Source organism: Sciurus carolinensis, chromosome 12, assembly GCF_902686445.1.
Source record: "Sciurus carolinensis chromosome 12, mSciCar1.2, whole genome shotgun sequence".
Lineage (NCBI taxonomy): Eukaryota > Metazoa > Chordata > Mammalia > Rodentia > Sciuridae > Sciurus > Sciurus carolinensis.
Window position 1 is genome coordinate 27,283,121 of NC_062224.1, and position 14,206 is coordinate 27,297,326.

A 14,206-nucleotide genomic window follows, 5' to 3' on the forward strand; every position below is an offset into this window, starting at 1 on the left:
CCTGTCAAATCTGCTCACCTTTCAGGGTAAATGTGACTCAAAGTACTATCTGTGGACTCCCCATCCAGCAATTCCAAGGACTGATCTGATGTTATAAGGCAAAGGGATGAAGAGAAGGGAGTTTCAGGAACTCATGTCTAGCATGAGTTTTTTAGAAGTGTTAACTTCCTTACTCAAAAGCACACAGCTTTTGAGCAACAGAGTATGCACCTGTTCTTTCCTGAAGCCAAGCCTGCTTGACTTCTGTTGTACCAGTGGTGCTTAGAGTCATGACCCATTCAGTAGCATCAGCACCACCCGGACAGTCATCTAAATCAAGGTGTCAGTCCCAATTCAGATCTAGAGAATCAAAACTCCAGGGATGAATGAAGCCAGTCATCTGTGTTTCCTACAGATGAGTCTTCGGGTTGATCCTGACATACAACCAGGTTTGAGAACTATTGCACTGTTCAATGATGCTTCTTTAAAAGCAAGCTCCAAAGACAACTGGGGAAGAAGCCCAATCCCCTTTGAAATCAAAGAAAAGTGATTGAAAAAGACTGTGTTTGGGTGGGGGGCATGGCAAAGAATATCTACTCATTGGTGAGTAAGAGGAGAGAGAGATGACTGAAAGCCATGAGTCATTTTGGCAGTAAAGCAGGTTTTTTCCCTTGTCAAGATAATCCTTAAAAAAAAAAAAAAAAAAAAAAAAAAAGGGAAAAATATTAGGCATTCGTGTTCCAAGAAAAAACATGACTAAAGCCAGGGTTATTTTCTATTTTAATAATTTTGCTAGGTTATCAGTAATGTTGCTTATTCATTTCATAAACTTACCTACTGCAAACCTATTTAGGATTCTGTAATTCCTTGGAATAAATATAAAACATACCCCACTTGTCAGGAAGATTATTTCCATAAATATTCTCTGTTACACAATCTGTGAGTATTTAGGCATTAATCTATTGCCTTGACTCAACCTTTGTTATTTTAAAAATGTTCAAACTTCATGTTTTGTTTCCAGTACTACCAGCCTGGAGCAGATTTCCTTTGGTGACTTAGAAGAAGAAAGCTGACATATTATCCTTTGGGCTTCCCAAGGTCATAAGCACTCTTGAACCAGTGAGTAATGCCTTCAGGTAGTCTATACCATATCAGCTCTGGGAGGGAGGACTTGACACCTGACATCGGATAATAGAAGGTCATACAAATCACCACATTAAAACGAGACTTTATTACATTTCTTTGTTATTTAGTTTGCTTTTGATTTTAAAATCTCACAGGAAAAAAAAATATATAAGTGACATCAGAAAGGTCGCAGCTGATTTCATCCCAACAGGCATCTGTCTACTTCAAACACTATGAACAAATATTCTTTCATAGGGAAACAACATTTTTTTAAGATTACTAGAATTAATTGAGTTTACACAAAATAATAAGTTCCATCACAGTGTTGGAAACAAAAATCCAAAATTGCGATGATGACAGTCTGACCTTTAGATATTTCCAAAACCAAAACTGCATTTAAAAATTAACAGGTTAATGAATTCAAAGGCACCTACTGCACTTGAGATAAGAAATGCTTAATTTACTAATCACTGTAGAATACAACACAAGAAATGAAATGAGACCATGTAACTTCATTTTCGATGGAATTTTGAGAATGTTAATTTATATTTTAATGTTTTGTTCATATATAGCCAAGAGTAAGAGAGAAAGCCAACCTAAGATCAATCCAATGTTCTGCAGGAGAAACATCATCCAGGGTCGTCGTGTTTGAACATGAGTCATTTCAGGAAGCTAAAAAAAGAATGAAAAACCAGAATAAGATCCAGATATATTCAACTGCTGGGAAAAACTTGGTGGGAAAACATGAGAGACTCTGTTATTCAGAACTTAATAACCTTTAAAATTCCCCAAACAGTTACAGAATACTTAATACCTATTCTTACCATGAGTTTGAAATGTAAGCTAAAATAAGCCGCGTGATGGTGGTTCTAAGGGTCCTAATATTGGCATGAGTCTTAAAATGACATGGTTATCAGCTGAAGCCTAATTCCACTTGCTTTTGCTTTCAGAAACCATTTAAACGTGAAAGAGATAAAACATGAAAGGTATGACTTTTGACTGTTCTGTTCAGGCTTATGCTTGTTGCAAAGCATCTACAATTTTTTTCTATTCAAATAAATGATCAAGGACTTCCTGACCTTTAGAACAGTAAAGCCATCATTTCCTACGTCTATAGTTTATTCTCAGAGAGACAAGTGGAAATGATTTCACATTTGTCAAATGCCATTTAGAGGGAAATATTCACTCAAGCACCTGTGTGAAGTGCTCCAGTGTGTTTTTGAAGCCTATTAGTTTGAATCCCTCATCCCGAGAAGGTCAGAATGAGTGTCTCTCTTTCGCAAAGAGACATTTCTATTGCAGGACAGGTGAGGTCAACATGGACTGCAGATTTAACTCAGTCTTGGTGTGACTGACATCTTGGGTCTGATAATTCTTTGTCATAAGACCTTGCCTGTCCACTATTGGATGTTTAACCATGTCGCTGACTTCCACTACATATCAGTTGCACTAGATATCATTTGCACCTCTACCCTGAGTCATGACAATCAAACTAGTCCCCTGACCTTGTCAAATGTCACCTGGGAGATAAAAATCTCCTGCAGTAGCGAACTACTAGATTATTTTATATCAAACAAAAGATGAACAGATAATATATTTAAAGGTTTTAGATTTATGGCAATAGAAAACAGGAGGACACATTGCAAATACCTATGGAGGAGCATCCTAAAAGTTCTATCTGAGTATGCTTGAGATAGATATTTTTTCTTTTTAGTAGACAATTTACTGGGATAAGGATTTGGATTCTTGTGACTTGTTATCTTGCATTCCAGCATTTATCAGTGGATAAAAAGACAAAACAGCCTGTAATCCCAGCAGCTTGGGAGGCTGAGGCAGGAGGATCTTGAGTTCAAAGTCAGCCTCAGCAAAAGCAAGGTGCTAAACAACTCAGTGAGACCATCTCTAAATAAAATACAAAATAGGACTGGGGATGTGGCTCAATGGTAGAGTGCCCCTGAGTTCAATCCATGGTACACCCCCAAAATAACATAAAAATAAAAATAAAAATAAAATAAGTAAATGAAAAGACAAAATAGGATCCTGCCTTCTAGGATGGTTGGCCTTAAACACATTGCATGCCCTTTTGGTGTCTTTATTCCATGTTTAAACATGCTACTTTAGAGAAATCCTGTATGATCCATAAATTATTATAAATTCAAAATGACATTTTGAAAAATCTATAAACTGGATAATACATAATCTTAGGCTTCCAATTTTGTAGTCTAAGTAACTTAATAAAAGGAAGCTGAAGCATTTAATTTTATTTTACATGTTACACATCATATATATTTATAATTACATTTATTTAATGTTTAAATTTGGTATAATTGTAGCAAGTTGCTCATAGAGTTAACAATGTGTTTACGGTAAACTTTCCCCATTTCTTCCTAGTGAATGAACACTTACCATTCTATGAATATGACTGCTTTGGTTTCTAACACCTGGATATTAATCTGACATCCATAATGGACACAGCAGCATCGTAGAATTCTCTATTAAGGTTTATATGTATAGGGAAGGAATAATATTTGTTCTCAAAGGATCCTTGAAGCATTAACAAGATGTACTGAAATTTCCTAATCTCTGATTCTCAAGTCTTAAGTAAGTTTTAATAGTTGACTTCATGGTCAGGTGACATGATCAACAAGTTTTCCAAGTTATATCTGACTTTCTCAGTGACACATAATTATACTGACTGTGGTCACTTAAATGGCTCAAACCTGGATGAACCTTACTTCCAAATACTGAGACATGACATTGTGTAGTTCCCTTTTCCTCTTAGTTTTTAAACAAAATAATTAATGATCACTTACATGATGTGACTGAATAAACAGCAAGTCCTGCCTCTACTGTCCTTCTGTACCTGCTGCGGTTCACCTTTCATAAACAGGAGAAGTGGTTTCTGGAAAGATTTTCTTGGCAAAGACTTATAAAATATGGACCATTGATTGAACCATCAGGATTGTTTTGAGTGGATTATTGTGGAGGAAAATACTTCAGACAATATGAAATGGTTTAACTAGAATGGTTCTAGTTTAATAGATTAGAACTGAGATTAATTTTCAAATCACCAATGTCTTAATGAACCTACAGTTTAGAAAGCTCATTTTCAAATTTCTGTCTTCTCCTCAAACTTCGAATCAGGGTCTTTGGGGAGAAGTTGATCTTAGAGGGCAGAGTTAAAAACAAAAAAGCTTTAGATAAAGAAAACTACAGAGCCAGAATTAGTGTCTTGGAATTTACAGCAAAGATCTGAAGCAGCTACTGTTCTGACTAAATCCAAGTGTCAAAAATTTTTTAAAAACATATGAGTCACAGTATCTCTTATTGTTCTCACAAGACTAAGCACGTACATCTGCTGCTTACCTGCAGTGTCTGACAAATGTTAGAACTGAACACGCCTGTTTATGAGAGTCAGTGACCCGATTCTGGTGAAAAATCATTATTGCTTCATTCTGAGTAAGTCGATGGCATCCTCCACAAGAAGACATCACGAGTACCTCACAGCTCTGAGGTAACATTCCTGTCAAGAACCCTGCCTGGTAGAGTTGGTGGAGTTTGGTGGAAGGCTCTTCTTTCTTCTTAAGATAACTGATTTTATGGTAACTTGCCATCCATTCTGATGTGCCTTCTAGAAGCACATCTTTCTAGTTTTTCAGAATGCCCTAGCTACATAACTACACAATCTTATGCAGTGCTTATTTTATTTGCTTTTCATTTATATTCATTTGTCATGTTCTTTCTTATATCTACTCCTACTCTTTACCCCTTTAATCCAGCAAGAGATGAAATTATTAACTCCTTTGAGTTATGTAGAATCGTTGCCTTAGGGGAAGATAAAGACTCACCAACAATCACTAAGATGTGACATCAGAACTAGGACAAAAAGCCAGGTCAGCTTATTACCACAGTGGACCCACGAAGACCTTCAAAAACCAGGTCTCTATCTGAAATCTAGGCTTGTCTATTATGCCAGAACCTTTCTATCTAATTAGAAAAAGAAAGGAAATTTCCAGTGCTAAAATGTCCAGTTAGGGATAAAATCATCACTGCATATGAGGAAAATATGATGAAAATATATGATATAATATACAGATATCATGTTGTCTTTGTTATAAAAGACATCACAGTATAAGTCTATGTTTTCAAAGACAAACGATGTACATTTGAAAAAAAGACATTTAAAAAAATTAAATTGCAATTCTGTAGATAAGGGTAAAGGAAGTCACATTTAAACAAAAAAGAAGTTTAAGGGGGTACTCATCCCGAAATTGAAGTTTTAATTTTAATTTGGGTGGTCTATCTGAACTTCCCATGTCCACATATAAATTGGTTTGGTAAGAAACTCTGCTAAACTTGCTCTTGAGCTAATACTTGACTCTCTTTAGCATGATAATAGATGAACATATGAATCATAATATCTCTTGCACACATACTGAAATACCAAAAAGCATTATAAAAAGTCTTTCCAAAGGACATAAATATAAAATGCCAAAATTCAAGCCATATCTGATTACAGCTTTTCAGTGCCTCTAAATCTACTCATATTTTTCCATTTTAGTCACTAAAATTTGATGAAGAAAAAAGGTTCACAGCAATTAATTTTCAAAAGCAAATATTTTTTTCTGTTTTAAATATTCCCAATAAAGAGTTTAAGGGCCACCCTTCCACCCTGGCTTTCAATGAGAAAGGGGACTTTAATGCCAAGGAAGTTAAATCCTATTTTGAGCAATTTTACAGACCTTGATTTATCCTATAAGAGTAAAAAGGTGAGACAATGGATAGAGTATGTTATCACAGGACCAAAAGAAAATTTAGCAAAAGAACCTTGCCCAGAGATAGTGCTAAGAGAAATTCTTTCAGAGATTTAGAAACATTGAAATGGAAAAGCAGCTTGCTTTTTAACCAACATGTTTAGCAAGTTTTCTTTTTTTTTTTTTTTTTTGCAGTGCTGGGGATTGAACCCAGGGCCTTGTGCTCACAAGGCAAGCACTGTGCCAACTGAGCTATATCCCCAGTCTAGCAAGTTTTCTAACTCAATGCAATGAATATAAAGACATGACACTCAAGGAGTGGTAATTTTCTGGAAAAAAATTTTTTTCCTAAAAAGTAGTTGTTTAGTCTGCCATTGTTAATTCTTTTTTAATTTTTAATCAAAGTATATATAAAAAATTCCTTAAGATACACATAGCCCACACACTGATGGTGACTTATCACAGACAATATTCCCTTCAAATTCTCATTGAGATGTTGTTATGGTTAACCACTATGTGGGGTTTCTGAATATTTTAGAAAGTGATATTAAGTAAATGTTTTGAGCTTGAGTTCGTCTCCATAGTTGTATTCCTCGTCAAGCCAAAGCTTTAAAATAAATGCTCATAGAGAAAACTAGGAAAATGCATCAGGAGAGAATATAGATGAATAGCAATCAGGTACCATGTAATAATTACATATTAGGAAGGACCTGTCACAAAGAAGGATTATGCATAGAGTACCCTCTGGATTTAATATTGGGTCTCTTATACACTGGAGTCTCAGACTCTCTCACCAAGCAAAGCCTTTTCTATTTCCATCTGTAATTTGAAAATGGTTTCTTACCCATTATTGAATATTTCAATGTTTATTTCTTTGGTGATGCATAAATGTACATATTGAAGGAGAAAGATCAGCATCTGGTGCTTTCAAAATAGGCAAAAATGTCAAAGACCTTTCATTATTAAAAATGTACAATTCTAGTACGGAAGTTCAATATCCTACTGAAAACTTTTGGTATTGCCTCTTATGAAGGTAAAGTTGTATTTCAATAATTTTTTTTTCTTTTAGGAATGCATAGCCTTTGGCATCATGAAATTTTAGACATGATTTTCTTCTCCATCATGAAGCCTACTTGATAAGTGATTTATGCCATCTTCTTCTCAAGAATGTCCTAAAACCCATGGTATAATTGCATCAGATAAGCAAAACCATGTTTGTTCCTGAGAAACAGGATGAAGAGAGACTTAGTTTGGAGGACTTCTTAATTACGCTTGATCTCTAGAGAGTGTCCTTGTTGTTGGTTGTTTGCCTTCTACAAGGACAAATTAAATCATTTCAAAAGGGATGAAATGAATGTTAACCTAGCTTGGCTTTGTCTGTCCTTGCAGAAAGTATATGTCTAAGAACAAAATTGAAACTTGTGGGTTCAAGTCACCATTTGACTTAAAAATTTCCAATTACTTGTTTGCATGTACAAACTATGTTCTTAAAAAGTCTGGGTCTTCCGGTTTCCAGTCCAATATATAAGGAGTTCAGAAATTACCACTCTGTTCCCACACATTAAAGAAACAAACAAACAAAAAGACCAAATGAAAAATAAATAACTTTTCTTAGATCCATCAAAGAAGAAATATCACCAGGCATACCACTGCCTTAGAGACTGAACAAACAGCATGGTGGATTCAGAGATTCATAATTCATCAGGAGCAGAAGCCTAAGAGCAGAGACTTCTTCTGAAACTGGTGCCTGGGCTAGAACACTTGAATGACTTTCTGGAGGCTCAGTGTGGTCATCTTTAAGAGTTAAAAACTCCAGGGAACCCAGGCACAGAGAGCATCCAGCTTTTGTGAATCACAATTCTAAGAACTCTACAGGGGTCCTCACCATGAAGATGAGATAGATTTCCCTTCAGCTTCCGGCAGGGGAAGGGGAAAATGAACAGCTCACAAACATACCAGAGCATTCAGCTCTTCTTAACAAGACCTGCCCTCAGGGAAAACTAGTTAACCTAAGGCTAACATGTGTGGGTTTATCGGGAGCCTAATCTTCCTAGGAGAAGGGAAATACCCAATTCCAGTCCCCTCTAGTCATTGTCTCTTGTGTGGATGGGGGTGGGAGGAGGAATGAGAAGATTTTGTGAAGCCTGATGAGCACAGACCAGGGGCACAGGTTCACTGGGAGGGTAGGCCCTATCGAAGGATGACAGAACCCTTCCCTTCCCTACACCTTACTGCTACATTATTAAAGACTGATTAAGTACAATTCCTTGTATTCAGTATATCAGCTCCATCTTTTGATGACAACATCTATATATAGATAGATATAGATAGATAGAGATATAGAGATAGACATGTAGATATAGATATATAGATATGACATATTAAAAGTAAGGAGGAAAACAGTTTAGAGAGACTGAACAACCATTAGAACTGGCATCAGATATGGCAGGAATGTTGGCATTATTAGACCAGAAATTCTAAAATACTATGATCAATATGCTTAAGGAACTTAACATCATGTAAGAACAGATGTACAATGTAAGCAGAGAGATGGAAATTCTAAGAAAAATCAAAAAATAAAAAATAAATGTTAGACAATAAAAACTAACAAAAACCAAGACTGTCTTTGATGGGCTTCTTAATAGATTGGACATGGCTAAAGAATCTTTGAACTTCAGACCATTACAAAAGAACCTTCAAACACAAGCATAAAGAAAGAAGACTAAAAAAAAAAAAAGAATATACAAGAATTTTGGCACAACTACAAAAAGTAAAACAAATCATAAGGAGGAGAAAGAGAAAAGAGAAGAGAAGCAATATTTGAAAGACTAATAAGAAATTTTCCAAGTAAATGTCAGACATCAAAGTAGATTTGCAAGAAGTTCAGACTAGCATTAAAAAATAATAGTAAAATCATACTTAGGCACATCTTATTCAAGCTTAAGAAAATCTTGAAAGAACCAGAGGGATGAGACTTATTTGAAATGTCCTTAGAAACCATGCAAGCCTGAAGAGGATGGTGTAAAATATTTAAAGTGTTAAGAAAAATAATCCCTACCAACCTAGAATTCTATGTCTTGCAAAATTATACTTTGAATATGAAGACAAAATAAAAGCTTTCTCAGAACACAAAAATGGAGGGAATTTGCTGCCAAACAAATGAGACGTGCCTTGTGAGAAATGGCAAAAATTCCTAAAAAAGGGAAAATGACAGAGGTCAGAAACTTGGAAGAACATTAGACGAAGAGTAAGTGAAGGTAAAGGAAACTTTTAGTTTATTATTCTTAATTGGTCTAACAGATAATGGTTGTTTAAAATAATAATAATTAACATGTTCAACTACATATACTTATGTAGAAGTGAAATGAGTGAAGATGTGATAAAAGGGACAAGAGGGGGGAATTAGGACTATTTTGTTCTTTTGAAATGTTTACATTACTTCTGAAGCACTGTGGTATTATCAGGAAGACTATGTGGATTAATTGAAAATGTATATTGCAACTCTAGGACAACCACTAGAAACTTTATGGAAGTATAATTTATTCTAGAAAGGAGAACAAATGGAATCATATGAAGTACGTCATTAAAAACAAAACAGGCAGAAAAGTGTGGAAAACAAAAATAGCAACAGAGGAAGAATTAAGCAAAAGAAAACAGATACGAAAGTGGTAGATATTATTTCAACCATATCAGTAGCCACTATTTCAACAATGGTCTAAATATGCCAATTGAAAGACAGTAATTGTCAGAGTGGATCTAAACAACAAGAACTGATTATATGCTGTCTATATCCTACATACAATCATATATGTACAGACAATCTACATATATAGACAATCATAGATTAAAAAGCAAAGGATAAAGAAAGATATACTATGCTAACACTAATCAAAAGAAAGTCAGAGCTACTATATCACCTATAGGCAGAGCAGGCTTCAGATGAAGAAAACTTACTGGGAATAAATGAGAAATTGCATAATAATAAAGGAGTCAAACCTTCAGGAAAACATAAGATCCTTAATGAGTGCTTGATCACAGAGCATCAGAATATGTGAGGTAAGAACTGGTCCAATTGCAAGGAGAAACCTTTAATTCACTATTTTATTTGGAGAATTTAACCCTCCTTTATCAGAAATGGACAGATCTAGTAAGCAGAAAATAAAGACATAGTTGAATTCAATAGCACCATAAATCAACTGGACATAATTGACACCTATTGACTACTTCATCCAATGAAAGCAGTTTAAAAATTCATTTCCAAATCAAAGGGAGCATTCACCAAGATGGATAAGACATCACAAATTTAAAATAATAGAAGTCATGATATATCTGCACTTAGACCATATTGATTAAACTAGAAATCAACAACATAAAGAAAACTGGGAAAATCCCAAGATACCTTGAAATAAAACATATCTAAATCACACATAAGTTCATGAAGAAATCTCAAATTTTTGAAATGGATGAACACGAAAATAGAATTTATCAATATTTGTGGAATAGAGTAAAAGCAATGCTTAGGGAGATGATCACAGCATTAAATACATGGCAGGAAAGAAGAAAGATTTAAATTAACTACCTAAGCTTCCATCTTAGGAAACTAGAAAATGAAGAGCAAATTAAACCCAAAATCAGCAAAAGAAAAGAAATAATAAATATTAGAGCAAAACATTAGATAAATCAATGAAATTGAAAGCAGGCAATCAATTCAGAAATTCAACAAAACTAAAGATGTTTCACTGAAAAGATTAATAAAATAGATAATTCGCTAGTCCAGCTAACTAGGATAAAAGAGAGGTGACATAATTATTAATATCAGAAATAAGAAAGGGGAAGTTAGTACGGATCTCAGACATTAAAAAGATAATAAAGGAATATTATGAATAACTCTGTACTGACACCAATGCCTTGAAAATGAACCAATGCCTTAAAAAACACAATCTGCCATAACCTACAGAAGAAAGAACAGACACTCTGAATAGGCCTATATCTATAAGAGAGATGGAAACAATAACTCTCCAAAAGAAAAAGTGCAAGCTCAGAGGACTTCACTGATGAATTCTACCATTTAAGGTAGAAAGTATAACAAGTCTCAGAAATCTCTTCCAGAAGATAGAAACAGAGAGAATACTTCTTATTTTTATGAGACCAGTATTGTCCTAATAATAAAATCAGACAACATTAAAGAATAAAAAACTACAAATTAATATCTCTGAAGAATACAGAAGAAAACTAACGTCCATAAAAATATTAGAAAACCAGTATTGTTAGTCAGTTTTCCATCACTATAGCAAAATACCTGAGTTGATACACTTATATAGAGAAAAGGTTTATTTTGGCTCACAGTGTTAGAGTTTCCAGTTCATGATTGTTTGATCCCATGGCTTTGGGCCTGTGGTGAGGCAGCACATTATGGTGGGAGCATATGGCAGAGAAAGATGCTCATCTCACGGCCAGGAAGTAAAGAGAAGAAGAAAGGAGTAGAGTTCCACAATTCCCTTTTAGAGCATGACTCAAAAGATCTAGGGACCTCTCCCTAGGACCCCTCTCCCAAAGTTTTCACCACCTCTCAATAGGAACATACCAGGGACCAAGTCTTTAACACCTGGGTCTTTGCCAAACATTAAAGATCTAAACCACAGTAAAATCCAACACTATTTTAAAAGAATTATAAATTATACCACAACCAAGTGGGATTTACTCCAGGTATGCAGACTGGTTCAACATTCAAAAAATCAATGTAATTCATTGTATCAATAACTAAAAATGAAAAATCACATGTTAATAGCAACAGATACAGAAAACAGTTTACAAAATCCAATGCCCATTCCTGATTAAAAAAACAAAACCTCTCAAAAAATTAGGGATAGGAGAAGACTGCCCATCTTGATGAAGAACATTTACAAAAAAACCTAAAGTTAATATCATCTTAAGTAGTGAGAAACTAGAAACTTTTTTTTACTAAGATTAGACAAGATTGGAAAACAAAAGGCATCCACACTATGACAGAGGAAATAAAACGTTGTTCACAGATGACATAGTCATCTATAAAGAAAACCCAAAAAAAGATTGACAGAAGAGCTCCTGGAACTAATAATTGATTATACCAAGGTTTCAGCATACAAAAGTCAATTGCTCTCCTACACACCATCAATGAACAAGTGGAATTTTAAGTTAAAAACACACTACCGATTAACGTAATGAAAATGAAACACTTAAGTCTAAGTTTTACACAATATGTATAAGATCTATAAGAGGAAAACTTCAAAACACTAAGGAAAGGTATCCAATATCTCCAAAGAAATGGAAAGGATTCTATGTTTAAGAATAGGAAGATTCAATATTCCTCAAGATTTCACTTATTCCCAACTTGATGTATAGATTCAATGCAAGTCAAATCAAAATTCCAGCAATTAATTTAGTGGATATCAATAAGCCAATTCTAAAGCTTATGTAGATAGGAAAAAAACTCAGAAAAGCTCACTCAATATTGAGTGACAAGAACTAAGTTGGAGAACCGAGAGTGCCCAATGTCAACTTTAGTATTAAGTTTCAGTAATCAAACAGCATGGCATGACAAAACAACAGAGTGATCAATGATCAAAGAGAGAGGCGGAACGGGCCCATTTTAGCAAATGGTGTTGAAGCAACTTAGGGTCCAAATGTAAAATAAATAAAATCAATATAGATATGGATCTTTCACTCTTCTCCAAAAATTATTTCCAAAAGGATCATGGAATCAGGTATCCCAGCCACTTAGAAGACTGAGGCAGGAGGATGGTAAGTTCAAGGCCAATCTCAGCAACTTTAGACTCTGTCTCAAAATAAAAATTAAAAAGGGCTGGGATGTTGTTGAGTGGTTAAAAGGCCTCTGGATCATACACCTAAATGTAAAATGCAAAACCATGAACCTCCTTGAAGATTACAATAAACAAAATCTAGTTTTCCATTTACATGTCTCTCGACAAGACATCTATCTTAAATGATTTTAGATTGCTTTTACTAAATATCAAAGACTGAGGAATTTATGAAGAATAGAGTTTTCTTTAAGTCTTGGCTCTAAAGACAACAAAGTTCAAGCTGAGGCCACCATATTTCGTGAAGTGGGGACTCTTTGTAGGGTCTCCAGGCAGTATAGCGTACCGCAGGGTAAGACAGAACATCTTAGTTCAGGTCTCTATATGAAGCCACAATCGCACTGGATTAGGGCCCCATCCTTAGGGCCTCATTTAACTGTACTTCCTCCCAAACATTCCACCTTCAAGTACCATAATCAAATAAAGTTTTCAATCTTTTAATATTTCACAAGGAGAATTACATGAAATTTGGTGGGGACACTCAATCCATAGTAACAAAGATATAATCTATTAAATAAGGAACTGATAAGCTAGACCATAATAAAATTAAAAACTTCTGTTTTGTGAAAGACAATGTTCAGATAATGAGAAGACAAGCCACAGAGAGAGTATATAACTTATCTGATAAAGGACTAAAATTCAAGGAACCAAAAACACAACAATAAGAAAATGACAACTAATTACAAAATGGGCCACAGATATGAAGACATTTCATCAAAAAAGATACCCAGAGGGCAAGTAATCATACAAAAATACGCTCAACCTTACATAGTATTGGGGAACTGCAAATTGAAACATTGAGCTGCCATTGACCATCTATCAGAATGGCCATAATCCAGGATGCCAGCAACACCAAGTGCTGCTGGGGATGTGGAGCAACAGGAATGCTCATTCACTGCCAGTGGGAATGCAAAGTGTTACAGCCACTTTGGAAGATAGATACCAAACTAGGTGGTTTCTTCTAAAATGAAACATATTCTTACCATAGGACCTAGCAGTCAGGTTCCATCACATTTATCCAAAAGAGTTGAAAACTTATGTCCGCACAAAATTTGAACAGGGAAAACTTATTATGTTGACATAAAAAAGAAAAAGAAAAAGAAAAAAAAAAACGAAGCTTTATCCATAATTGCCAATGTTTGAAAGTAACCAAGATGTTCCGCAGTGGGTGAATGGTTTAATAAACTATGGTGAATCCAGACAGTGCAGTGTTATTCAGAACTAAAAATAAATCAAGCTATGAAAAGAACACAGAGGAAACTTAAATACATAGTACTAAGGGAAAGAAGCTGATCTGAAAAGTCTATGTACTATAGAACTGTAAGACATCTGGAAAAAGGTAAAACTATGGGGAAAGTAAAAGTAAGAAAGGTGGACAGATGTTGTGGAAAAAATAAGGATGAATAGGAAATAAATACAGGATATTTAGGGCAGTGAAACTGTCCTGTATGATACTACAGTGATTGATCAATGTTGTCATATGTCTGCCCC

General features: G+C 34.8%; 1 protein-coding gene across 2 annotated transcripts in view; it reads right to left on the reverse strand.

The window, feature by feature from the left end:
- Positions 1–1,187: 1,187 nt before the first annotated feature.
- Positions 1,188–14,206, reverse strand: part of Slc39a12 (solute carrier family 39 member 12) — a 69,863-nt gene continuing 56,844 nt past the window's right edge. For both annotated transcript variants that reach the window (XM_047521062.1, XM_047521061.1), the window contains exon 13: positions 1,188–1,776. In XM_047521062.1, the coding sequence (XP_047377018.1) occupies positions 1,648–1,776 (129 nt within the window). In that variant the 3' untranslated portion in view covers positions 1,188–1,647. The remainder of the gene's footprint in view (positions 1,777–14,206) is intronic.